The sequence below is a fragment of the Myxine glutinosa genome, chromosome 2, assembly GCF_964187855.1.
Source record: "Myxine glutinosa chromosome 2, kmMyxGlut1.1, whole genome shotgun sequence".
Lineage (NCBI taxonomy): Eukaryota > Metazoa > Chordata > Myxini > Myxiniformes > Myxinidae > Myxine > Myxine glutinosa.
Genome location: NC_136262.1, coordinates 204,479,368 through 204,503,996, shown reverse-complemented (window position 1 = coordinate 204,503,996; position 24,629 = coordinate 204,479,368). Strand labels below are relative to the sequence as shown.

The 24,629-nt window shown below is 42.7% G+C and overlaps 1 protein-coding gene and 1 long non-coding RNA gene across 2 annotated transcripts in view; one reads left to right on the top strand and one right to left on the bottom strand.

Annotated features, from left to right (window-relative positions):
• LOC137420919 (uncharacterized) overlaps nt 1-6,844 on the top strand; it is a 10,704-nt gene extending 3,860 nt beyond the window's left edge. The window contains exon 3 of the long non-coding RNA XR_010983224.2: nt 6,713-6,844. This is a non-coding gene — a long non-coding RNA (uncharacterized LOC137420919). The remainder of the gene's footprint in view (nt 1-6,712) is intronic.
• Nucleotides 6,845-10,236: 3,392 nt separating this feature from the next.
• AP5S1 (adaptor related protein complex 5 subunit sigma 1) lies at nt 10,237-23,642 on the bottom strand. Its single transcript, XM_068106426.2, has 2 exons — nt 23,420-23,642; nt 10,237-11,093 (listed from the first exon to the last, which is right to left on the bottom strand). The coding sequence occupies exons 1-2, from the start codon at nt 23,572-23,574 to the stop codon at nt 10,670-10,672; spliced, it is 579 nt and encodes a 192-aa protein (XP_067962527.2). The 5' UTR covers nt 23,575-23,642; the 3' UTR covers nt 10,237-10,669.
• Nucleotides 23,643-24,629: the final 987 nt, after the last annotated feature.

Below are 24,629 nucleotides of genomic sequence, written 5' to 3'. Positions count from 1 at the left end.
GGTAGATATATATATATATATATATATATATATATATATATATATATATATATATATATATATATATATATATGTATATATATATATATATATATATATATATATATGTATATATAATATATTTTTATATATATATATATATTTATATAAAATGCAATATATATGTATATATATACACATATATATTGGCAGGTGGTGGCAGACCTAAAGCCACAATTGGTATTCCCAGAGGAGATCTGTGTGACAAGGTTGCGGCCTGACATTTTCATTTGGTCAAGTGCAACAACACAGGTCATCTTCGGGGAGTTGTCGGTAACTTGGGAAGAGAACATGGAGGAGGTGCACGAGAGGAAGAGATGAAAGTACAGTGAGCTCGAGGCAGAGTGCCGGGAGAAGGGTTGGCGCGTTTCGTGTAAGCCATTTGAGGTGGGGTGTAGAGGGTATATTGGCAATTCCTTTTCTGCATTTCTTGCTTGGCTGGGAGTGTGTGGGACAGAAAGAAGGAGGATGTGTGACAAGGTGGCCCAGGTTGCCTTGAAAGGCTCATTTTGGATATGGAGGAAGTTTATGGAGTCGTCGTGCGGTTGGTTGTATTTTTTTTTTTTTTTTTTTTTTTTTTTGGTAATATTATTATTTCTTATTTCATGTATATGAGTGAGTGGGTGAGGGTGTGTGTTTTTGCATGAATTAATTTTTGCATGAGTGTGTGTTTTTGTGTGTTGAGTGGTGTATGATGTAAGTGTAGGTGGTTGTTTGGTTGGTGTTCTGTATGTATGTGTGTGTATGGGTGTGTATGTGTGTTTATGAATGATCTGGTGTGTTTTGTTGGTGAGTGGTGAAGTGTATAAAGGTGGGTGTTTGAGTGTTCCACCATGTTTGTTTGGTGCTGTGGATTCTGGATGTGGAGGTGTTGTTGTTGTTGTTGTTGTTGTTCGCACTGGCTGGGGGTGGGGTATGTATGCATCCAGGTGCAGTTGCTGCATGTGGATGTGTACGTGCCCCTGCTGGCCCACCTTAGCTGACCGTATCGAGGTTGAAGGGCCGAAACGGGATGATGCTGAGGTCCTCGACTGAGGACCTGGTCAGTGCGGCACACTTATGAGCAGGTGTGTTATGAACTTATATATATATATATATATATATATATATATATATATATATATATATATATATATATATATATATATATATATATATATATATCTATATATATATATATATATACAGAGGTGGGCGCGATTCGGAAAATTTTAAGTCCGCTTACCGCTTATCCGCTCCGCCAGCCCGTGTAGTCCGATTCGCTTATCCGCTTCAGCGGCCGAAAATCTTAGTCCGCTTACCGCTTATCCGCTTCGATTCGATTTTTTAAAAGCGCTTCGACGTTTTTAAAGCGATTTTTGACGTTTCTAAAGGGAATTTAATGCTTTTTAAGCCTAAATAGCCATTTCTAACTACTACAAAGACAAACAAAGCTTTTAAGATCAAAAATATACATTTTTATTTAAATAAAATTTATTCAAAATTTATTGAAATAAAGTTTTCCACTCGACTCTACTCTACTCTACAGTTAATTTAAATATAATTTAAATATATGCAAGTTACATTAAAGAAAAATCAATTTGCCCGTCCTTTCTTTGACAAGAGAGTCTACTAGTCAACAGACTAGCAGTCTGTTGACTAGTCCTCGTCTTCCTCCTCCACCTCGTGGGCCTTCTTGAGGATTTGGAGGTTGCCCTTCATGAAGACGAGGGCCTCGAAGTTCGGTGCAGCCAGGGCCGACCTCTTAGGCCTGAGGATGTCCGACCCGTAGCTGAACACGCGCTCGACCGAGGCAGAGCTCGGGAGCGGCGTGTTATGCCTGAGAAATAGAGTTACCCAAGCGGCCAAGCATCACGGAACTCGAGCGGGAAGAGATTGGGCGAGAGCCGAATTGTTAGGGTTTCACTTATTATTCACTTAAATAAATATTCACAATTCTAGAGTAATGGCTCAGGCTAACAGCTGATTTGGCGAATCGCGATGGCGCTTTAATTTTTCGGTAGTCCGCTTACGCTTATCCGCTTCGGTTTCCGGGGGTTGTTCCGATTCGCTTATCCGCTTCGAAAACGTTAGTCCGCTGCAGCGGATAAGCGGATAAGCGGACTTTCGAAGCGGACCGCCCACCTTTGTATATATATATATATATATACGTATATATATATATATATATATATATATATATATATATATATATATATATATATATATATATATGTATATATATACATATATATCTATATATATATACGTATATATATATATATATATATATCTATATATATATACGTATATATATATATATATATATATATATATATATATATATATATATATATATATATATATATATATATATATATATATATATATACATACATACATATGTATATATATATATATATATATATATGTATATATATATAAATAAATAAAATATATATTAAGCCTGGTGTTAGCTTCACAGTTAGGGTGCTGGCTTGGGATTCTAGTGGTCCTGAGTTCAAATCCCAGTCGGTAGTTCAGCTAACACCAGGTGGGGTTGACTCAGCCTGTTCATGCCTCCAAAGTCGACAAAATGTGCACCAGTTTACTGGGATGAATGAGCCATTTGAGTGCCCTTTGTCGGAGTGATGCCCTGATCCAATATTGTGCCCAATCGTCAAGAAACTGCTTCAGCAGCCATGTGCATCTAATGATGCAGGAGTGGACATCATATAATATATGGAATTTTTTTTTTTTCTTGACTTGGGTTTACTTTCTGAACTCAGTATATCAATCTGGTGTTTCTTTTACCCTTCGGTGATGTCTTTGTTGAAAGAACCATGTCACTGATTGTCTTTCGCAGCAAGAAGTCAATAACAGGTTTATATCACAGGTGGCGTGACAAAATGTAAGGACAGGTACATTTGACGATTGGCTTCACAATCGGGTATATAAGGGTTGTTGCGTTCTGTATTAGTGGAAAACAACTGCTGCATGTCTACAAAAGTTATTGCCGCTTCCTCTGGAGATGGTCCGTCAACTTGACAATGCTGTTTGTCATGGAGTGGTGGCTTTACGAAATTCTGGCATGAAACAGCGTGCTATTGCTTGGAAGTATGGCATCACTCAAGGTCAGGTGTCAAAGATCCTGAAACGAAATGCTCAGAGGGGTGTCCCTACTCCAATACCGAGGCCAGGACGTCCACGCAGAACCACAAGGAGAGATGATCGCCAGCTGCACCGGTTAGTCTGCAATGGCCGTACCAAGTCAGCTAATCGGCTTCGGGGTGAGTGGCAGCAACTGACAAATGTGCCTGTATCCAGAAGGCTAGTCAACCAACGACTGGTTCAAGCAGGCTATCGTGCCAGGCGTCCCCTGAGAAAGCCACGCCTGACCAGACAACACAGCCAGCGCCGATTGCAGTGGGCCAGAGAGCACCGTCAATGGCAGCCAGGACACTGGAATCACGTGACCTTCAGTGACGTCTAGATTTCTGGTCTATCATCAAGATGGCCGTGTCCGAGGGCGCAGACAAGTGCATGAAGCCCACAACGACGATTGTATAGTGCCAAGAGTCCAAGCTGGAGGTGGTGGGGTGAGCGTTTGGGCTGCTTTTCATGCAGGGGGCAAAACTGACCTGGTTGTTCTGAATGGAAACCTGAACCAGTTCAAGTACAGAGTCATTCTGGAAGAAACATTGCTTCCATTTGCTCGTGCAGCCTTTCGAGGAAACTTTGTCTTCCAAGATGACAATGCACGGCCTCATTGTGCTCGCATGATCCAACACTTTCTTGCTGACCGTGGTGTAGAGCATATGGAGTGGCCTGCCATGTCCCCGGATATGAATCCGATAGAGAACCTGTGGGCAGAATTAATGCGTCAAATCGACAACTTGGACCAGCAGCCGACCTCTGTGCGTGAATTGCAGCAGACTATTGTCACTGCATGGCAAGCGATTCCTGTCCAAACCTTGGTAAAGCTCGTGAACAGCATGCCTCAACGTGTACGTGCTCTCCTGAATGCTCGTGGGGGTTACACGAAGTACTGAACTGTAATTTTACTGTCCGTAATCCTAGTCATAATTTAGCTTTTGTTTTGGTTGAATTTTTTTTGGCTAATGTGCAAAATAAAGAGATACTTCTGGAAAACGTACAGAAGTTTAACACAGTACTGTCCGTGAATTGAGTTCGATATCAGTTTACATCACTTTCAAGGATCAATTTATTTGCTTCGAAATGTCAAATGTGGTTTTTGTTTCTTTTAAAGGTCACATTAACAAAATCTAGAATAATTTCAACATAATTCCAATGAACTTTTGGTTCTAAGACATCTTGAAAAGTATGTTCACCCCCACAAAAAAAATATTCCATATTCAATGCCAAGTCTGTATATATATGTGTTTTTTTAAATGTACCATACTCATTACAGAGTGTTGGTGGTACTGCAGCTGTTTCTTGGCAACCAGGGCAGTTATACATAGGGAAGAGTTCAAATTCAAGCAAGTTAAATTGGGTGGTTTGCCATTGCCTTCCCAGCGTTTTTTGGCCACGCTCTGTCCTTTTGAATGCTGAGCATCAAGCAAAGAAGTATAACATACCATTTTCTAAGTCTTTGGTATGTCTCGCCTGGGGTTTGAATCACCGATCTCACAGAACCAGAACGGACACTCTAACCATTATACCATCGAGGCTAGGATACAAAATATGACATTTTCGTAAACGACCACCATTATCCCACTTTTCTTGTGGGGTCGGCCGGGGGAAGCTTGCCCCGAGTTTTCACGAACCGGCTGGCCAGGCCTGACGTTCCTCTAGTTGGGGCAGGAATTAGGAATTTGGCCATGGTGCTCGCCGACTCTTCGCGATGGACGCCATGGGGTCTTTAACGTTCACCAATGAATGTTGGCAGACGGGACACCCAAATTAACGGTTTTGTACCGTTGGCACACATATGGATGAATCACGCTGCCTGTGAAGCATCAGATTGGCAGTTTATGGATGGGTCGGGAATCAAACCCAGGCTCGACAGCTTGGAGGCAAGTGTGCACACCTCTATGACATCCTGTCAGCCCTGCTGGTAAATACGATAATGTGCAATAATGTCATTAAAATGATAAATGGTAATCGGTTTTCTAACCATACACCTTTGTCCAATCGTTATGATATATCCCAGGGAGGATTCTCAGGCTAGTTAATACATGTGCTTGATGATGTAGGTGATTCGTCTCTGTGCAAGGCCTATGTAAAGTAAAACCTGCTGGTGTATATCGACTAATTGTGTCGAACAGGTTTACTCTTATTGCGTTTAAACAGTGACGAAGGAACACGAACCCTTTAATTTTACGACCCCAACAAGTCCATTCAATGTTGCAGCAAAAAGAATAAACTGTATTGTCTACAAATTTGAATACCCCACTGAAACATAGCTGTGCGTCATTGCATCCCTCTGTGCTTGTTTTTTTTTTGTTTACCTCCGCGACCAAAGGTGGATGGAGGTTATGTTTTCACGCCTGTCTGTCTGTTTGCTTGTTTGTCTGTGCACAAGATATCTCAAAAAATTGTGGACAGATTCAAACGAAATTTCCAGAGAGGTCGTTTATGTGACGAGGACGAAATGATTCGATTTTGGTGAAGATCCGGATTTGGATCCGGCTAGTAGAATTTTTAAGTGATTCTTCACCATTGGGAGATAGGGCCAAAAACGATATATAGCAGGATATCTCAAAAAGTTATGGACGGATTTGGACGAAACTTGGTGGACAGGTTAGGTGTGTGTGACAAGGAATAATTGGTTAAATTTTGGTGAAGATCTGAATATGGATTCGCATACGAGAATTATTTAATTTCTTCGTGATTCTTCACCATTGAAAGATCGGGCGAAAAGCGATATATAACATGATATTTTAAAAAGTTGTGGAAGAGTTATGACTAAACTTGGTGGATGAGTTGGTTAGGCGACAAGAACAAGCCGATTAGATTTTGGTTCAGGTCCGAATCCAGATCCGGCCTATCAGTGGGATAGAAACCATAAACTGTTCAACCTGGCGGAGGTATGCTCTCTACGGAGTGCCGTTCTAGTTACATCCGCCACCGAAGGTGGATGGAGGTTATGTTTTCACCCCTGTCTGTTTGTCTGTGAACAGGATATCTCAAAACGTTTGGACGGATTTGGACAAATTTTGGTAGAGACAATGACAAAATGATTAGATTTTGGTGAAGATCCAGAGTTGGATCTGAGAATTTTTTCAGTGATTCTTCACGATTGAGTGATAGGGCAAAATGATACATAGCACGATATCTCAAAAAGTTGTGGACGGATTTGGACGAAACCTGGTGGACAGGTTGGGTGTTTGACAAGGAAGAATTGCTTCAATTTTGGTGAAGATCCGAGTCCGGATCCGGATATGAGAATTTGTAAAAAAAATTTAATGATTCTTCACCATATACGGAGATATATATAACACGATATCTCAAAAAGTTGTGGATGGCTTATTACCAAACTTGGTGGATGAGTTGGGTAGGTGACAAGAACAAGCTGATTAGATTTTGATTCAGGTACGAATCCAGATCCGACCTGTTAGTGGGATACAAAACGGAGGAGGTATGCTCCTTATACCGAGTGCCATTCTAGTTTTTATGTCTTTGTTTTTTTTTGCAAAATATTACTTTATTCTTCTTTTTTCTTTTTCAGTGGAGTCTCAGCATGTTTGGTCCTCATGGAAAAGAACACATCCCTGCTGATCGCTGGGTCTGTCAGCAGTTTTGTCCTGACATGAAAGTACTAAATCACGCATTGGCGTCTCGCAGCGGCTGAGGAATGAAGGTGTGTTCCAGGGACCGGCGTGTAGAGTGAGTTTGGGGATGCGGGGGGAGGACAAGAGGGGGAAGACGATCCAAGATCAGGCCTTTCCAAAACTCATTGGGTTTGGCTGCGTCGTTCAGCGCATGGAAAGAGTTATTAATGAAACAGCAATGACCAGCGCGCTTTGCGAACTTCCCACAGGTTTGCTATTCAAGTGGGGGATAATAAATGCGTCGACACGGGTTTGAAAGGCCAGAGCATGGGCGAGTTAAACGATAGCCCGTTGTGTAATAGAATACCCACCGAAGCCGCATTAATCACCCAGTGATGCGATGCCCCCTAAAAAAAAAAAGGCTGTCGATCCGCATCGCCGACTTTCACATTACTCCCATCGCAATGGCGTTTACTCACAGTGTTCTTCTCTCGAAAGGTTATTTCAACACGGATTCGCACCTTTTAGTCGTTCATTTATGCACCTGATAGTGGGAACACACCGCGGCAGTTGCTGGAACGTTTGTCGTAACCCATGTTTGTTTATTCGACTTCAGTCGTCAAGAGTGACATTGCGTCCATTATTTGTCGGTGCATGTCCCGTATCGGGGTAAAGTTGGATCAAGCTGCTGTGAATCATTTGTGGGTTGTGAGGCTGTGGGTAATTTATTTGCAAGCTAGCGCCACCCTGTGGATGAGCAACATTTTGGACTATTATGTATTTTGTTGAATCGGGTGTATTCGCTCACAGATGGATGCCATCCCATCATCTGATTGATGATTAAAATATATGAAAAAATAAGTTCAAATATACCGATAACGTCGTCTAATCTTCCGTTGGAAACCTCACTGCCGAAAAGATGTTGCGGGTGGTTATAAAAATAGTGTGGTTATAAAAATAGTGTGGTTATAAAAATAGGGCGGTTATAAATAGGGCGGTTATAAAAATAGTGTGGTTATAAAAATAGTGTGGCTATAAAAATAGGGCGGTTATAAATAGGGCGGTTATAAAAATAGTGCGGTTATAAAAATAGTGTGGTTATAAAAATAGGGCCGTTATATAAATAGTGTGGTTATAAAAATAGGGCGATTATAAAAATATGGCGGTTATAAAAATAGGGCGGTTATAAATATAGTGCGGTTATAAATAGGGCAGTTATAGAAATAGTACGGTTATAAAAATAGTGCGGTTATAAAAATAGGGCGGCTATAAAAATAGGGCGGTTATAAAAATAGGGCGGTTATAAAAATATGGCGGTTATAAAAACAGTGCGGTTATAAAAATAGTGCGATTATAAAAATAGGGCGGTTATAAAAATAGGGCGGTTACAAATAGGGTGGTTATAAATAGGGCGGTTATAAAAATAGAGCTGTTATAAATAGGGTGGTTATAAATAGGGCAGTTATAAAAATAGTGCGGTTATAAAAATAGGGCAGTTATAAAAATAGTGCAGTTATAAAAATAGGGCGGTTATAAAAATATGGCGGTTATAAAAATAGGGCGGTTATAAATAGGGCGGTTATAAATAGGGCAGTTATAAATAGGGTGGTTATAAATAGGGCAGTTATAAAAATAGTGCGGTTATAAAAATAATGCGGTTATAAATAGGGCAGTTATAGAAATAGTACGGTTATAAAAAGAGGGCGGTTATAAAAAATAGGGCGGTTATAAAAATAGTGCGGTTATAAAAATAGGGCGGTTATAAATAGGGCGGTTATAAATAGGGCAGTTATATAAATATGGCGGTTATAAAAATAGGGTGGTTATAAAAATAGGGCAGTTATAAAAATAGGGCGGGTATAAAAATAGTGCGGTTATAAAAATAGGGCGGTTATAAATAGGGCGGTTATAAATAGGGCAGTTATATAAATAGTGCGGTTATAAAAATAGGGCGATTATAAAAATAGGGCGGGTATAAAAATAGGGCAGTTATAAAAATAGTGCGGTTATAAAAATAGTGCGATTATAAATAGGGTGGTTATAAAAATAGGGCGGTTATAAATAGGGTGGTTATAAATAGTGTGGTTAGAAATAGGGCGGTTATAAAAATAGGGCGGTTATAAAATTAGTGCGGTTATAAAAATAGGGCGGTTATAAATAGGTCGGTTATAAATAGGGCAGTTATATAAATAGTGTGTTTATAAAAATAAGGCGATTATAAAAATAGTGCGGTTATAAAAATAGGGCGGTTATAAAAATAGTTCGGTTATAAAAATAGTGCGATTATAAAAATAGGGCGGTTATAAAAATAGGGCGGTTATAAAAATAGGGCGGTTATAAATAGGGTGGTTATAAATAGGGCGGTTATAAAAATAGGGCAGTTATAAATAGGGTGGATATAAATATGGCTGTTATAAAAATAGTGTGGTTATAAATAGGGCGGTTATAAAAATATGGCGGTTATACAAATAGTACGGTTATAAAAATAGTGCGGTTAGAAAAATGGGGCGGTTATAAAAATAGGGTGGTTATAAATAGGGCGGTTATAAAAAAAATAGTGTGGTTATAAAAATAGTGCAATTATAAAAATAGTGCGGTTATAAATAGGGCAGTTATAAATAGGGCGGTTATAAAAATAGGGCAGTTATAAATAGGGCGGTTATAAATATGGCGGTTATAAAAATAGGGCTGTTATAAAAATAGGGCAGTTATAAATGGGGTGGTTATAAATAGGGCGGTTATAAAAATAGGGCGGTTATAGAAATAGTGCAGTTATAAAAATAGTGCGGCTATAAAAATAGGGAGGTTATAAAAATAGGGCGGTTATAAATAGGGCGGTTATAAATAGGGAAGAGTTCAACCTAAAGCAAGTTGGACCATCCCAGCACCCAAAACTTAAAGGGATTTAAGATATGGCAAAAGTGATGGCACAAAGGTCTATTCTTATGGGTAGTATTGTGGAATTGTTTAATGCCGACATGGGCTAAGCATGACGAGTGTTCCGCGATGCAGAAACTCCTGATGCCACCTCCCTCATTCAATAATTGGAGTCCACTCCACTGGAAGTCGAAAACCCAGGATCAGATGGCTAAAGGCAAAGGTGTGGTGCTACCAAATGAGCTATCGTGATGTTTTTATTTTAATTGCTTAAAAAATCCTTTTCTGGACTTTTGAATGAAAATCATTTAAATACAATATTGTGTAGTATCATTTATATAATAATAATTCAAGACAATGACACCGAGTCACTTGTTTTGCTGTTATTGCTCCATTCTCCTCTGGGGGCAATCAAGGTTGTTCGTGACTGGTTGTTAATGTTTCCGTAGCTGAGAATCTTCTTACCTTCCATCACAGGGTAGTCATCCTTTGCTTGCCTCACAAGACAGGTAGGGTGGCTGCGTAATGCTTCACCGGGATTCCTATAATTCCCAGCTATCCTACGAGTGAATGATGATGGAATAACCAGTCCTTGGTAAATAAATAAATAATAGCTTTTATTTTTTAGGTCATTTTAACATCTTAGCGTTATGTTGCGGGGTGCACAAGAAAGTGATGCTTCCCTTCCCAAAGCGAAATCCTTTTACGATGATAACGTGTCCACCAATTGATGACACGTGAGCACTCCTCCAGAAGGAGGGCCCTCAGCCTCGAAAATAAAGCAATTGAAGTGACCCTTAGATTGCTGCCACTTAACCTCTCTCCATTTCCGCAATACTTTGCATATCCTGATGGAACATAAGAAATTAGAATTTGAACAGGGCACTGGCACAAAGTGGTCTGTTCTTATATTAAAAGAAAATGGCCTCTTACATTGTTTACATCAAGCTCATGTATGTTTTGTGTCCTGGGATTTTAAGAATGCGTGGAAGGCAGAGTGTGCACCTCCGGATGATCTTCCAGGCCAGGCGGGCCATTTACATGTCGACGAGTTCCTTCTCAAGGTTGCGCATCAGCTGGTGGTTGAGGAACAAGAGCTGACCGCAAGGCATCAGTGCATCCAGCAACAGGTCCACACGCTCAGGCCTCATTAGCAGGTCCGTGTCGGGCCGCGGTGCCACGAGCAGCGCAGCGGCCATTCGGCGCAGTGCCATTTCGGCCACGGTCAGGTTATCATGCTCCTCGCATAACAACGTTAGTGCTAGTTTACCTGGAGCCAGCCACAAGGCAGCCAGCTCCTGGGAGAACAGATCACCCGACGGGAGGCGCAGTGCACCCGTCTCCGCTTCTGCAATCGCCACCAATGTCCGAGACTCATCGAACCCAGCGAGTGGATGTTGGGCCTCCACGTTCAGCCTGTCGTCTGCCTCGGCAGCCAAAACGCAAGCTGTTTGTACCTGCCTGCAAGCCGCAAGCACATGGAAAGGTCTGAGGTTGAGCATTTACAGCAAACACAAAACAGATTGATAACCAGATTGTATCGATGTTAAGGATTTTAAAGTGGACTTCTGTAATCTCCTGTAACGTCTCCATAATAAATAAGTATAGCAGACTCTGTAGCATAAAGGTTAGAGCATCCACTCTGAGTCTAGGAGGTCAGTGGTTTGAACCCCGGCCGAGTCATACCGAAGACTTTAAAAATGTATGTGCTGCTTCCATGCTTGATGCTCAGCATTTTAAAAGTGTAGAGCACGGACAAGCAACCAGGTTGGCATCCATTGTGCAGGTGTTTCTATGCCGAATGGCCTACAACCGCGTTGAGGCCCCTTGCAAGGGAACTCGTGTTATTCTAATGTTGCAAGGCATGTAAAATATTATTACAAATTCCATTTGCAATAAAATCCACAAGATCGTGGATTCTGGGATGTTGTTTGTTGAAATAAATGAAAATATCCCACAAAAAAGCAAAAATTAACTTAACTTTCTTCAAGAAGAATAACTTTCTAGAGCCTTGTTTGATACTCCATCGTAGTTATATCCATACATCATGTATTCCAGATCCTAGAGTGGTTTAACCGAATCTTTAGTGAAAAAATAAATAAATCCCGCAGGCCATTAAAAACAGCACTAAAGCAAGTCAAAGAAATTCACATTGGCAGAGCCAAAAGGAATGAAGGTCACGGAAAGTGTAAAAATAACATACCCCTGGTTTTGGGCAATACCAAATATTTTAAACCAATTTCAGTGGTTGCTAGAAGACAGGGAAGCATGTAGAATCATACTAACATAATCATAAGACTTTAAACAAACAAACACTAAAATACCTATTTTGGGGGGCAACCCAACATAGAGAGTGCATAGAGAGTAACCCAGTTTTAGGACCGGCAGAGAAGATAACTGAGAAGGAAGTTGAGGAAGCGATAAAAGCAATGAAGAGTAGAAAAGCAGGAGGGCCAACGGGAGTTGTGGGAGATATGTTGAAGGCAGCAGGAAGTTGGGGTGTGAAGAGAATGGCAGAGATCTGTAATCTGGTGGTCAAAGAAGGTCGCATTCCAGTGGATTGGGAACTGAGTACCCTCGTCCCTCTATACAAGGGGAAAGGTGACCCACTGGAGTGTGCCTCGTACCGAGCGATAAAGTTATTGGAGCATGGAATGAAGGTATTGGAAAGGGTGTTGGAGAGGAGGATAAGGAAGAAGGTGAAGATCGACGAAATGCAGTTTGGATTTATGCCAGGAAGAGGAACAGACACGCTCTTTATTGTGAGGCAGTTGCAGGAGAAGTACATGGAGAAGAGGAAGAAGTTGTTTCTTGGGTTTGTTGATCTGGAGAAAGCATTCGATAGGGTTCCACGCGAAGTATTGACATGGGCATTGAGGAAGTTAGAAGTGGAGGAATGGTTGATCAGAGTTGTGATGGCAATGTACAAAAGAGCGCGCACAGCTGTAAGGACGAAGGACGGGAACAGTGGTGAGTTTGAGGTGAAGGTGGGAGTGCATCAGGGGTCGGTACTAAGTCCACCACTATTTGTAGCTGTGATGGCTGTGCTGGCTCAGAACGTAAAGGAGGGTTTACCGTGGGAGTTGTTGTATGCAGATGATCTGGTGTTGATTGCGGAAAGTATGGATGGACTAAAGGAAAAGATGAACAAGTGGAAGGAATGTATGGAGACAAAAGGTCTGAAGGTGAATATAGGAAAGACGAAGGTGATGGCAAGTGGTAAAGCATGTGGTGAGGTGGAAAGAACTGGGAAGTGGCCACGTGCTGTGTGCAGGAAGGGTGTCGGAGTGAACTCCATTCAATGTACAATGTGCGCTGAGTGAGTTCATCATAAATGTAGTGGTCTGAGAGGGTCATTAACCAGTGTGGCAGCTGCATGCAAATGTAAGGTATGCACAGAGGGAGCTGCAAATGGAGGAAATGTTGAGTTGGATCTTGGAGACGGCGTGAAGCTGGAAGTTGTGAAAACATTTTGCTACCTCGGAGACATGCTGAATGGAGAAGGTGGATCAGACTCGGCAACGGTTGCTGGAGTGAGATGTGCATGGAAGAAGTTTCGGGAACTGATTGGCATGCTGATGAGGAGGGGAGTGTCGTTGAAGCTGAAGGGAAAGGTGTATGCTGCATGTGTGAGAAGTGTTATGATTTATGGGAGCGAGACATGGGTAATGAACGTAGAGCAGCAACGAAGGCTGGAAAGGGTGGAAATGCGAATGGTTCAGTGGATGTGCGGAGTATCGTTGAGAGAGAGGAAGACAAATGATGAATTGCGAAAGATGATGGGAATAGAGCCTGTGATTGATGCTGTGAAGAGGAACAGGTTGAGATGGTTTGGTCATGTGTTGAGGAAGGATGAAAGTGACTGGTTGAGAAGAGTGAGAAAGACTTGGCTAAAGATGGTCGAAGAAGAAATGCGGGCAAGGGGGTTAACAAGGAGAGATGCAGAAAATAGGGCAAAATGGAGAAGATTGTCATGGGGACCGCAAGGCTAACCCCCGCTCTCGCAGGGAAAATGGCCTTAAAATGCACGTTGTGTTGTTGTGGGGGGGCAACCCCACCTCCCCCAACCTGGTATACCTTCTCAGATCCCAATGTTTCTAATGCCGTGAACAAACTTTGGTACATCACGGGTAATGAAGGTTGTGGTCAGGTTACATCGAAATCGTGTGTGTAGTTTCTGAGAAGAAAGCAAATACCTATTTTGGGGGGAAACCCCCCCATAAACCCCCAAAGTGGCAGATTTTTTTTTAATGCCGTGAACAAACTTTGGTACATCATGGGTGGTGAAGGTTGTGGTCAAGTTACATCGAAATTGTATGTGTAGTTTCAGAGAAGAAAGCAAATACCTATTTTGGGAGGTCAAACCTGGACCCCTTAGACTTCGATTTTCTTAGTGCCGTGAACAAACTTTAGTCACAACACAACAAATACCATTTGTGTCAAGTTTGGTCACAATCCCTTCAGCGGTTTCGGAGAAGAAGTTTCAAGTGTTTACGGACTGACGACGCGCCATCGCATAAGCTCCCCTGAACTTCGTTCCAGGTGAGCTAATAAATGCCTAGGTACAAACACCTGCATCCAAAATCCTCGGAATCAGACACATTCGGCAGGTCCTGAATTTTAAAATGTCAATATCTGCAGAGTTTCGGGCAATCACTATGTGTTAAAACCTCCCATGGTGTTATCCCAAAACGTTGTTAGCCAGATAATATAGGAAACGTGAAGATGAAGAGTAAAACATTCAAAGAGTGTACCAAAAAATTATACTAACGAGATACAAAAGTTCAGACACGCTGATGGTTGTTTTTCTTATTTTTCAATGTGTATGAGGTCCTTTTTTTTTTTTTTTGTATACAAGATCGAGGCTCGTGTAAGAGCTAACATTAATGAGATAAAAAATAAAAAACAAAAAACCGACACATAAGACGAAATAAAGGGAGCGAGAGACTAGATGGGGAGAGAGGGGGAAGCACACAAGTACAACATTTGAGTCTTCACAAGCTTACACAACTTTATTTACAAACACGCACACACACAACATTGGCACAGGAAGAGGTCACTCGGCTCATCATGCCTGCGCTGCACCAGCCCTAGAATCCATCCCCCATCCATACACAAGCTTCCGACAAGTTCTGCCAATATCCCCATATGGTCAAACCGGTCTACCTCCAATGCATCCAGGTACCTATCTACCTAATTCACATTTAAACCTACCAATCCCTCCACTGCCACGGCCTTTCAATGCACATTCACCGCTCTCCGAATGAAAGACCTCTGCCTTAAAACCTTCCTAGCTCCCATCTTCTTTACCCGCAAGTTATCACTGTCCACTCGGATGAAATACTCCACTGCACCGATCTTGTCCACACTTGTGATGAAAACTTTTATTTATTTCAAGTGCAGGTTGGCGAGAATGGGCATCCGTGGGAATCGAACCCACATCAGCCACGAGGAAAAAAAACCCAGAGCAACGAAACACGAGTCTTTAATCATCAGAGCAGCCATCTGAGAGATGAAGGGCTTATCAAAACTTGATCAAATACACTGAAAGCTTCATCTGGTTTCAATCACTTGATCAATAGCAATTAATAACATTTAAGTGTATGTGGGCACCTCTCTGCCTCCTCCTTACCATCCTCACCCCCTCCCAACAACCTAGAGCACCCCCCCCCCCCTGTCCCCCAGAACTTTCTTTGTTTATAACACAACCACCGAACAACTTATCTGGAGACTCCATGGTTGAATTACCCGATGCTTGTCTACAAAGGGATCAGGATTTCAAAGCGGCCCACATCGTACGAAGCATGTTTGACTTCGTTCTCCCGTTTTTTTTTTACAAACAATCTGGATTTTCCTGCGTTTTCCTAAACGAAAAGGTTAAAGTTCAAGTTAAACTGAGGTTTATGTCGGTGGTCAAGTCATTCTTGGTTACGGTTAAGACGGTTTATCTGGTTAAGAACATCGAGTTATCATTGAGCACTCGGAGTAAATGTAAACTGTCGGAAAGCCCTTCAACATTGTGAAGTTTAACATTGCAGGTAAATAAGTGGCAAGAGTTCAAAAGTCTTTGTGTCGAATCAATAACGTTGCATTTCCATGAGGGCGTCGTGCTCCGGTGAGGTGTTGCGGACTGTGGTCGGTTGCATTATCAGCATGGCACGGCTCTCCGCATGCACATACCGTAACCATCCCATGATTTTTACAGCACAACCTGAATGTGAAAGGTCATTAAAATACACAGACAGCCATGCAAGAGCTGGAATAGAGAACGGATCAGGATGTTACAGAGGGAAAAGAACAGTAGAAATTGGAGTATGGAAGGGGTGGAACACCCCAACAGCAGGGTTGAAGGGCAAAATAGAGGGTGACTTGGAGAATTGAGGGATGTGGGGAAGAATGAGGGAAAGGGGAAGATACACGGGGTGAACAAGATGGATGCAGCCACAAACTCTCAATCACAGAAGTGGAAGGAAAAACTGGAAATCTGGAAAGAGATGGGCTTGGGGAGGGGAGGGTTAATGGTGGTAGAAACAATGGTTGTAGATTGTGGATGACCTGAGATGCTGGTGAACAGCTGGCCTAAAGCCTTGGATGGAAGAATGAGATTGCACAGACTGAGGAATTTGGTTCCACAGGTGGGACAAAAAGAGGACCAAAATGAATAGAGGTGAGCAGTGATTCTGGATTTTGAGAGTTACTGGCAGACCGATTACGACCTGCAAAAACCTGAGGGTGGGGGGGGGGGTGGAGGAACAAAGGCGATGTGGTGGGTTGGAGGGGGGAGGGGTCTGAAGGGGAGACAAAGCACGGAAAGGGTAGAGGGTGCAAGGCCACAAATGAGGTGGTAGAAAACAAAGAAAGCACCGACCTGTCTTTGATGTGAGAGTGAGAGGCCCAAAAATTCAGCTGAATTCCAATGATTTTGAAGGCCTTGGCTTCCACGGCATCAAGCTTAGCAAGACGTGAGGCAGGAGTGCCAGCCCAGAGTGCAGAAAAGTACTCCATCAAACTGCGGATGAAGGCCTTATAGGTGGATAAGAGTTCAGGTGTGCCAAGGATAGACTTTTCACGACGGAGGATGCCCAGTTGATGACTGGCTTTTGAGGCCAACTTAGATATGTGCTTTGCCCAACAACGATCATGGCTCATATGTTTGAGAGATCTGAAATTCTTCAAGAGGATCGTTAAGGAAATAGATGGCAGGTGTCACCAGATGATCCTTTTGAAGAGAGAGAGAGTGTGAGATTTGTCAGGATTGAAAGACATATTCCAAGTGTGGAGCCATCAGCAAATAGGTTAACAGGATTTTCCAGAGGGCCACAGAGATTGTTGATGAAGACCATAAATAGGACTGGGCCCAGAACACTGCCTCGGGGCACTCCTGTCTTGACAGGGACAGGAGATGAAAGTATTCCGTTGAGTGCCACATGCTGGCTACAGAAGTAGAGGAAGTCAGTAAGCCATGAGTGGAGTTGACCTTGGATGCCATTGGCAGCGAGTATGGAGAGTAAGGCTGGATGCCAGACTACATCAAAAGCACGAGATATATGTCCAGAGAGAAGGCCCTGATCTCATGTCTGACATTGAGGGTCTATGTCCATTGTTGGGAGAGCAGAAGCAGCATGTCCAAAGTAGAGTGACCTGCTCTAAAACCAAATCGATGATCTGAGATGAGGTTCTTGGAGAAAAGGAAGGATTTCATATCAACTATGATTATGGATTCCATGACCTTGCTGATGATTGCAAGTAAGCCGATAGGTCTGTAGTTAAGGAGATCCGTTTTTGTACCATTTATTATGTATTGCAGTAATGTTGGTGGATGCCCAAGCAGATGTTAGATGACCTAAGACCTAGTATGATCTCGTTCCTAGTAGTGACCTAGTTGTGACCTAGTGATGATGATGACCTAGTAATAGGGTGAAAAGAGCAGAAAGAGGCTTTCCAAGAGCAACAGAGCAGGTTTGAGGACACATGTACCGATGCCATCCTTTCCAATAGCAGAATCACAGTCAAGGATTGCCAGAAACTTCTCCACCTTCTCAGGTGAAAAGAGCGTTTGGGTATGACTGGGAAGGGTGGGTACAGAGCGAGGGGTTGGTGACACAAAATTTGGAAGCAAACAGAATTGAAGTATTTGGATTTCTCAGTCGGCTGTGGTGCCATATGAAGAGAGGGAAGGGATGGAGGGAGAGCATACTTCAGAGATACACAAGGTGCCCCCAGGTTTTAGAGGAGGGAGACAGGTTTGAAAGTTCATTCTTAAAATTGGACAGATTTTATTTTCTGGCTCTCCTGAGTGTGGACACACATTTGTAGCAAGGTTTGTGCAATGAGTCAGAGTTGCTTTCCAGGAAGAGAAGTCAAATTGTTTCAAGGTAACTGCTTCTCCACAGGATTCAGTGTATCATGGGCAGGAGCAATGGTTGGATAACTGAAGATGGCATGGGATGGATATGTGCAGAAGAGTGAGCAGGTTTCTGTGGAAGACTTCCCAGGCTGAGTTAATATCAGAGGCGGTAGATATAGGATACCAGTCCTGAAGCAAGATGGCTGCTTGCAGTCCCTGCCAATCTGCACTGCCACACTCGCTGGTGCTGAGGTGGCTCTCTAAGAATAGCAAATGATATTGGCTCTCACAGCATATTATGAGATGAACCAATTTAAGCAGAGGGAGAACAGGAGACATTGCAGGGAGGTTGGTTATTACCAAGTCCAGAAAATTGGGAATATTTGCAATTAGTGGGGGGGCCAATGTAGCAGATTGAAATGCCCGGTGAAATTGCTTGTTAATTTTTGGACACTGGTTGGGCTGTCTTTAGGGATGATATAAGTTCTAGAAAAAATATGTCTCCAATTGTTTCAAGTTCTTTATGGCGGCCATTTTGGATTTTCAAAATGGCGGATGTCGAAAACGTAAAATTCCATTATCTTGGCTTCTAAATGACCTAGAGTTTCGATTCTGGTGTCCAGTTGTACATTTTTGGGGATAGAGAATTGAATGAAACCTTCTTTAATAACCTACAAGGGATAAAAATAGGTTTTTATGGCACAGCCGAACCAGTGTCCAAAATCTAACTTAATGCACATCTATCTTAATTACCTTCGCAAAAGCGGAAGGTTATGTTTTGATCGCTGTGTATTTATTTGTATGTCTGTGTGTGTGTGTGTGTGTATGTTATTCGCATAACTCAAAAAGTATTCAACCGAATTGCATGAAATTTGGTGGGATGATTGGTTATTATACGGGACACATTTGATTAGATTTTGGGAGCAATCGGGTCAAAGGTCAAGGTCAAGGTCACGAAAAGGTCAAAATCGTATTTTTACCATAGCGCGGTCAATTTTTATCCAATTGGCATGCAACTAATGCCAAAATGTTCAGAATTCAATGCCCGATCTTGTGATATACGACATGACCCAGTGAAGACATTACCCTTGTTAGCGGTTGGGGGTCAAAGGTCAGGGGGGTCACGACCTTGCAAAATGTGCGTTTTTTGTCATAACTCGGTCAATTCTTATCCGATTTGCATGAAATCAGCACCAAACTGTTCACTGTTCTGTTCCCTACACTCCCATGCCAAGTACAGAACAGTAGCTGCGGCGAAGGTATGCGCTCTACCGAGTGCCCGTTCTAGTTGTTATTTGTTATTTGTATGTTCCAGATTCGTGACCCTGAGCTATGATGGAGCCAAAAAGCAAGAAAACCAAGAAAGAAACTGATTTCACACTTTGCATTCAGTGCCAGGATCCCCAAGGTGCACTAGTGACTGAGCCAGCACTGGGCTCATATGCAAAGTTTCTCCAGTTCATCCAGGAGAGGGCACGATATGGTGATGCCGACTTCAAACAGATCAGCGAACGATTAAGCTGTTTCACTGCCACTGACTTGAGGAACAATAAAGCAAAGTGGCACCGGGCATGTTATGGATCTACATGCAACACTGCTCACCTGGAGCGTGCTAGAGTTCGCCACCAGAAAGCCTGCGAACATGGCGACACCCAGCATCTTCATAAGAGGTGTGGACGTCCTTCTTCTGCACCTGCCGCTGCAAGTACCTCAGGTTCTACGCAAGACGAGACTCTTCGCTTCACACGTTCATCATCAACTCCATTCAACAGAGACCTTTGTTTCTTCTGTCAAGAGGTCACTAAGGAAAGTGTACATGTTGTATGCACGTTCAACGCAGGTAAACAGCTGAAGAAAGCTGTTGAAGAAGGCAGCAACCACAAGTGGAAAGTTCAGCTGAGTGCTGCCATCAGTGCACATGATGCTCATGCGATCGACGTCAAGTATCATCTCCCATGCTGGGTGCAGAATGTCCAACGTGCTCCCAAGAGTGGGACATCAAGTGATGACAAAGAACACATACTGCAAGAAACTAATGTTATCAAAATAGCCGGTGGGCTGGCCATTTCAATGCAACACTGGACTGCAAGACCAACGGGTATGATGAAGTCCACCTCGTGTTTGACCGATATGATCTGCCAAATTCACTGAAAGAGGCCACACGGGAGAGGCGCCAAGGTGGCAAGCCGCCCACTGCTTACCACGTTCAAGACAGCACCCCGATTGGGAAACTGACAGCAAAACAGTTCCTGTCGCACACCAACACCAAAGATGAGCTAACTGTCTATCTGGCAAAGAAAGCTCTGTGTCACTTTGAGGGGACTACCAAGGTCTTCATCGTCACTTCAAGGCAGGATGTCTTCTCCAACTGCATGGATGTACAGCATCTCCGTAGCTCCCAGGAGGAGGCTGATACGAGGATCTTTCTTCACAGTCTAGATGCCGTCCGAAGAGGTGCAACACAGCTGTACATTCAGTCACCTGATACTGATGTATTCATCCTAGCACTCCACCGGTACCATGAACTATGCAAAGACACATACTTCATCACGGGTGTGGGGAACAAGAAGAGGCAAATCTCACTGGAACCAATAGTACATGAACTTGGTGTCAGGAAGGCTGCAGCCCTACCAGGATTCCATGCATTCACGGGAGCAGACCAGACTGGTCGGTTTGCCGGCAAGGGAAAGCTCACATGTTGGCAAGCCCTCAATAGGTGCTCTGTTGAGGTGGTATCTGCGTTTCATGACCTTGGGGCCTCTGAGGAGCTGAGAGCTGACACAGAAAGTGACATTGAGGCATTTGTATGCCAGCTGTATGAGCCTCGTACTACAGTTGTGGATGTGGGCAAGCTGAGGTGGAGACTGTTTACCAAGAAACAGCTAGAGGCACAGAAGCTGCCACCAACACGGGGAGCTTTACATGAAGCCATTGCTCGTGCACATTTCCAGGCCATGGTGTGGCATCAGGCTGATGTACCGGACCCCCAGCTTCCACAACCAACAGAACATGGATGGAGAGCAGAAGGAGATCAGCTGGTGCCCATCACAACCAAGGACCCTCCAGCCCCAGCTGCCATCACACATCTATCTATAATTCCAGTAATCTCTGTACGTCTGTACGTTTGTACGTCTGTACATTTGTCTGTGACCGCTGTTTCTCGACAACCACGGGTCCGATATACTTTTAACTTGCCAGGTATATTGCTGGGGACCCGAGGATGTGCCTTTTCAAGGTTTCATATTAATCGGACAATTACTTACCGAGCTATGTCCAAAAAACGATTCAACCAATCAGAGAGCAGCGAACGATCGCGTGTGCCGAACGTGGAGGACACACTCTGCCTCGGATGGCACATTTGAGAGCGTATTCATTTATTTCACGTTTGCAAACTATGTTGGCGTTAAACTATGTTTTAAAACTAATAAAAACGAATTTGCGATTCATTCGCTTTCCTGCGCGTTTGTGCACGCGATGGCGATTTCTTTACCAAACTCCGGAAGCCGTTCGCTTTGGACCAAACCATTGCATGTAAATAGAGGGGGGGGATTGTCACCGTACTCGCAAGCCGTTCGCTTTGGACCAAACCATTTCATGTAAATAGAGGGGGGGGGATATAATTTTAGATATAGATATAGTACGGGCAATGCCCTAGTCTAATCAAATGTAACTGCAAGAAGACCCAATGCATGTCTCACTGCTCATGCAGGTCTCAGCATCTCAACTGTTCTGAGATGTGTATGTGTGGGGCAGATGAAGAGGTGTGTGGTAACACGGGTCAGGAGCGCCCCATGGGAATCGATAACACTGATGATGAGGAGGATGGAGATCCTTCAATGTAACAATGAACACTGCCAACTAAAAATATTGCACAAAGACATTATAAGTGTACATTTGAACACTAAAGTCCAGCCTTTATGTGATTTAGAAGTGAAAATGATGGAAAAAAATATATATATGTGTTGGCATAAGTGCGTGAAAATCCAAGATGGCTGCCATAAGAACCCTTTTGATCATATGTAGGTGTATAAATGTGTGTTTATTGGATTAAGTATCCGCAAATATGTACATTTGGACACCAAAATTAACACTCTAGGTCATTTAGAAGCCAAGATAATGACAATTTCGGTTTTCAACAAACGCCATTTTGATAATCCAAAATGGCCGCTATAAAGAACTTGAAAAAAATGGAGACATATTTTTTCTACAACTTCTATCATCCCTAAAGACAACCCAACCAGTGTCCACAAATTAACATTTGAATTCAACGGGAAAACATTGGCCCCCCCACTAAATTGGCAGAAATCCAGGGGGGAAAATTCACAGATTGAGTGAGGCCCTTGGATGGTGATTGGATGAGATTCGAAAAATCTGTTACTTTTTAAAGCGTCAAGTAAAAGTTATTTTTCAAGATCACGTTACAGGCCACTGAGCTTTAATTGCAGAATTAACTCGTGTTGGAATGGTATGATAAATTAATTAATGACAGTGAGTGTATGAGGGGTGTAATGACAGTCAATGCACCTCTTTACATGTAGTGATCAACCTTTTCTTTCAGGAATCCTTCAATTTTGCAAATGAGGATGATGAGCTCTCCTCGAACTGCTTTCTTGTGCTTGTCCGAGTCCACATGACATTGTCAATCAACAATCACCTTTATTTGCCACAGAGGCTACATACCAACCATTCTTCTCGACCACTTGAAAACACGGGAATTTTGCCTTTAGTTCTGCAGTGAATTTACACTTTTGTTTCAGCATTGTAAATAAGAAAATCAAACAAATGTATATGGTATAACAGTACGGACTTGGAACAGGGAATGACTGAGAGTGAGCACGCCACTGGACTCTCTCAAAGAGGTTGGACAAGAAGAGGAAGTGCACGCATGTGTGTCGAGGTTCAAACACGTCTATTACGCCATGACGGAGTAGTACGCACGTGTACCAAGCCGTCCTGGTCCAAACATTAAATTATATTAAGCGCATTTCATCACCGAAAGAAAATGTACATAAATGGTTTAACCGTTTAAATAAGGTAAAATAAAGTATCCCAAATTTTAACTGAGGGAAACAACCTTGCGCAGGTCTGGTGGCCTCCTGTTGCACTGAAGTTCCTTGTAGTTGTAACTTTGGATTGTACTCGGTTATTTTAACACATAGCTACTAATAAAACGAAAAAAATATTATTTCCCTTTTGCTAAGAATATCGGATCAGACACGATAGTAAAACGAGCTGCAGTGATGCATCATGGAGCACGCCGTCCTTCTAATAGGACAATGAAGAATAGATATCTAATAATGTATGCCTACAGTCGAGGACGCCTTTAGCGGTTTAGGTCGGCGAAACGACCAATTAGTGTTAGGATTTGCGATTTGTCATGTACAGTGATGTGAGTAGTTTGTGACGTGACATCAAGAGTGGCAGAAACACACGTGATCACCTGGCCAAAGCTGCGAGGCGCTCTTTGCGCAAGAGCCTTCTTCGGTCATAATCCTCTTCCTCTTCTTCAAACATCCCATCCACAGCGAAAACTTGCGAGTAGAACACACGGCACACACCGGGAGTGGCCGTGTGAACGAGGAACGCATACACCATGTCCGTACGTGATTCAAAGAAGCACAACACGCACTACCTGCTGAATCGGAGCGCGCGCTTCCTCATCCGGGGCAGAGGGCGAAGTGACGTTAAATGTTTGCATCAACGGATCAAATCAGTCAACTTTGTATATTCTAGAGGAAATCCAATTTCGATTGGATTTTTATATTTTTTGTACTAAATGGCTCATACAGTCGTGGCCAAAAATATTGGCACCCTTGCATCTTTTTCAAATAATGCACCATTACTTCCAGGAAATTGTTGAAATTAACAATCTTTTGGTATCCACATTTGTATTTTTAACAACTGGACGACCGTCCAGTTGAGTTCATCACAAACTGAACCCTCCGGCGTCCGTTAACTTTTCGACGTTAACACTCTAGCGTCCACAAATATCAACCGATTCTGATCAAACTTGACATGCAGCATCCTTACCCCAAGGACCAGGTTGGTATTACATTTCAGCCCAATCCCTTGAAAAATGGCGGACTTAGGCGACCATTTTGTTTTTGGTCATGAAAACGACGTTAACACTCTAGCGTCCACAAATATTAACAGATTCTGATCAAGCTTGACATGCAGCATCCTTACTCCAAAGACCAGGTTGGTATTACATTTCAGCCCGATCCCTTGAAAAATGGCGGACTTAGGCGACCATTTTGTTTTTGGTCATGAAAACGACGTTAACACTCTGGCGTCCACAAATATTAACAGATTTTGATCAAACTTAGAATGTTTAACCCTTACCACACAAGGTAGGTTGCTATTGCATTCCAACCCGAATCCGTCACAAAATGGCCGCCATATTGTTTTCAGCTCCGAAACGACGTTAAGACTTTAACGTCCACAACTATTTATGGATTTTGATCAAACTTAGTGTGTGAGACTCTTACCACACAAGGTAGGCTGCTATGGCATGTCAACCCGATCTGTCACAAAATGGCCGCCATTAAAGTTGTCCAGTCAGTTGAGTTGAGTTCTGCTTCCCTGGAAGCTCTAGTTTTGGTTTGCAGTGGAACAAAACGAAAAAGTTGAAAACCTTACTACATCTTAGC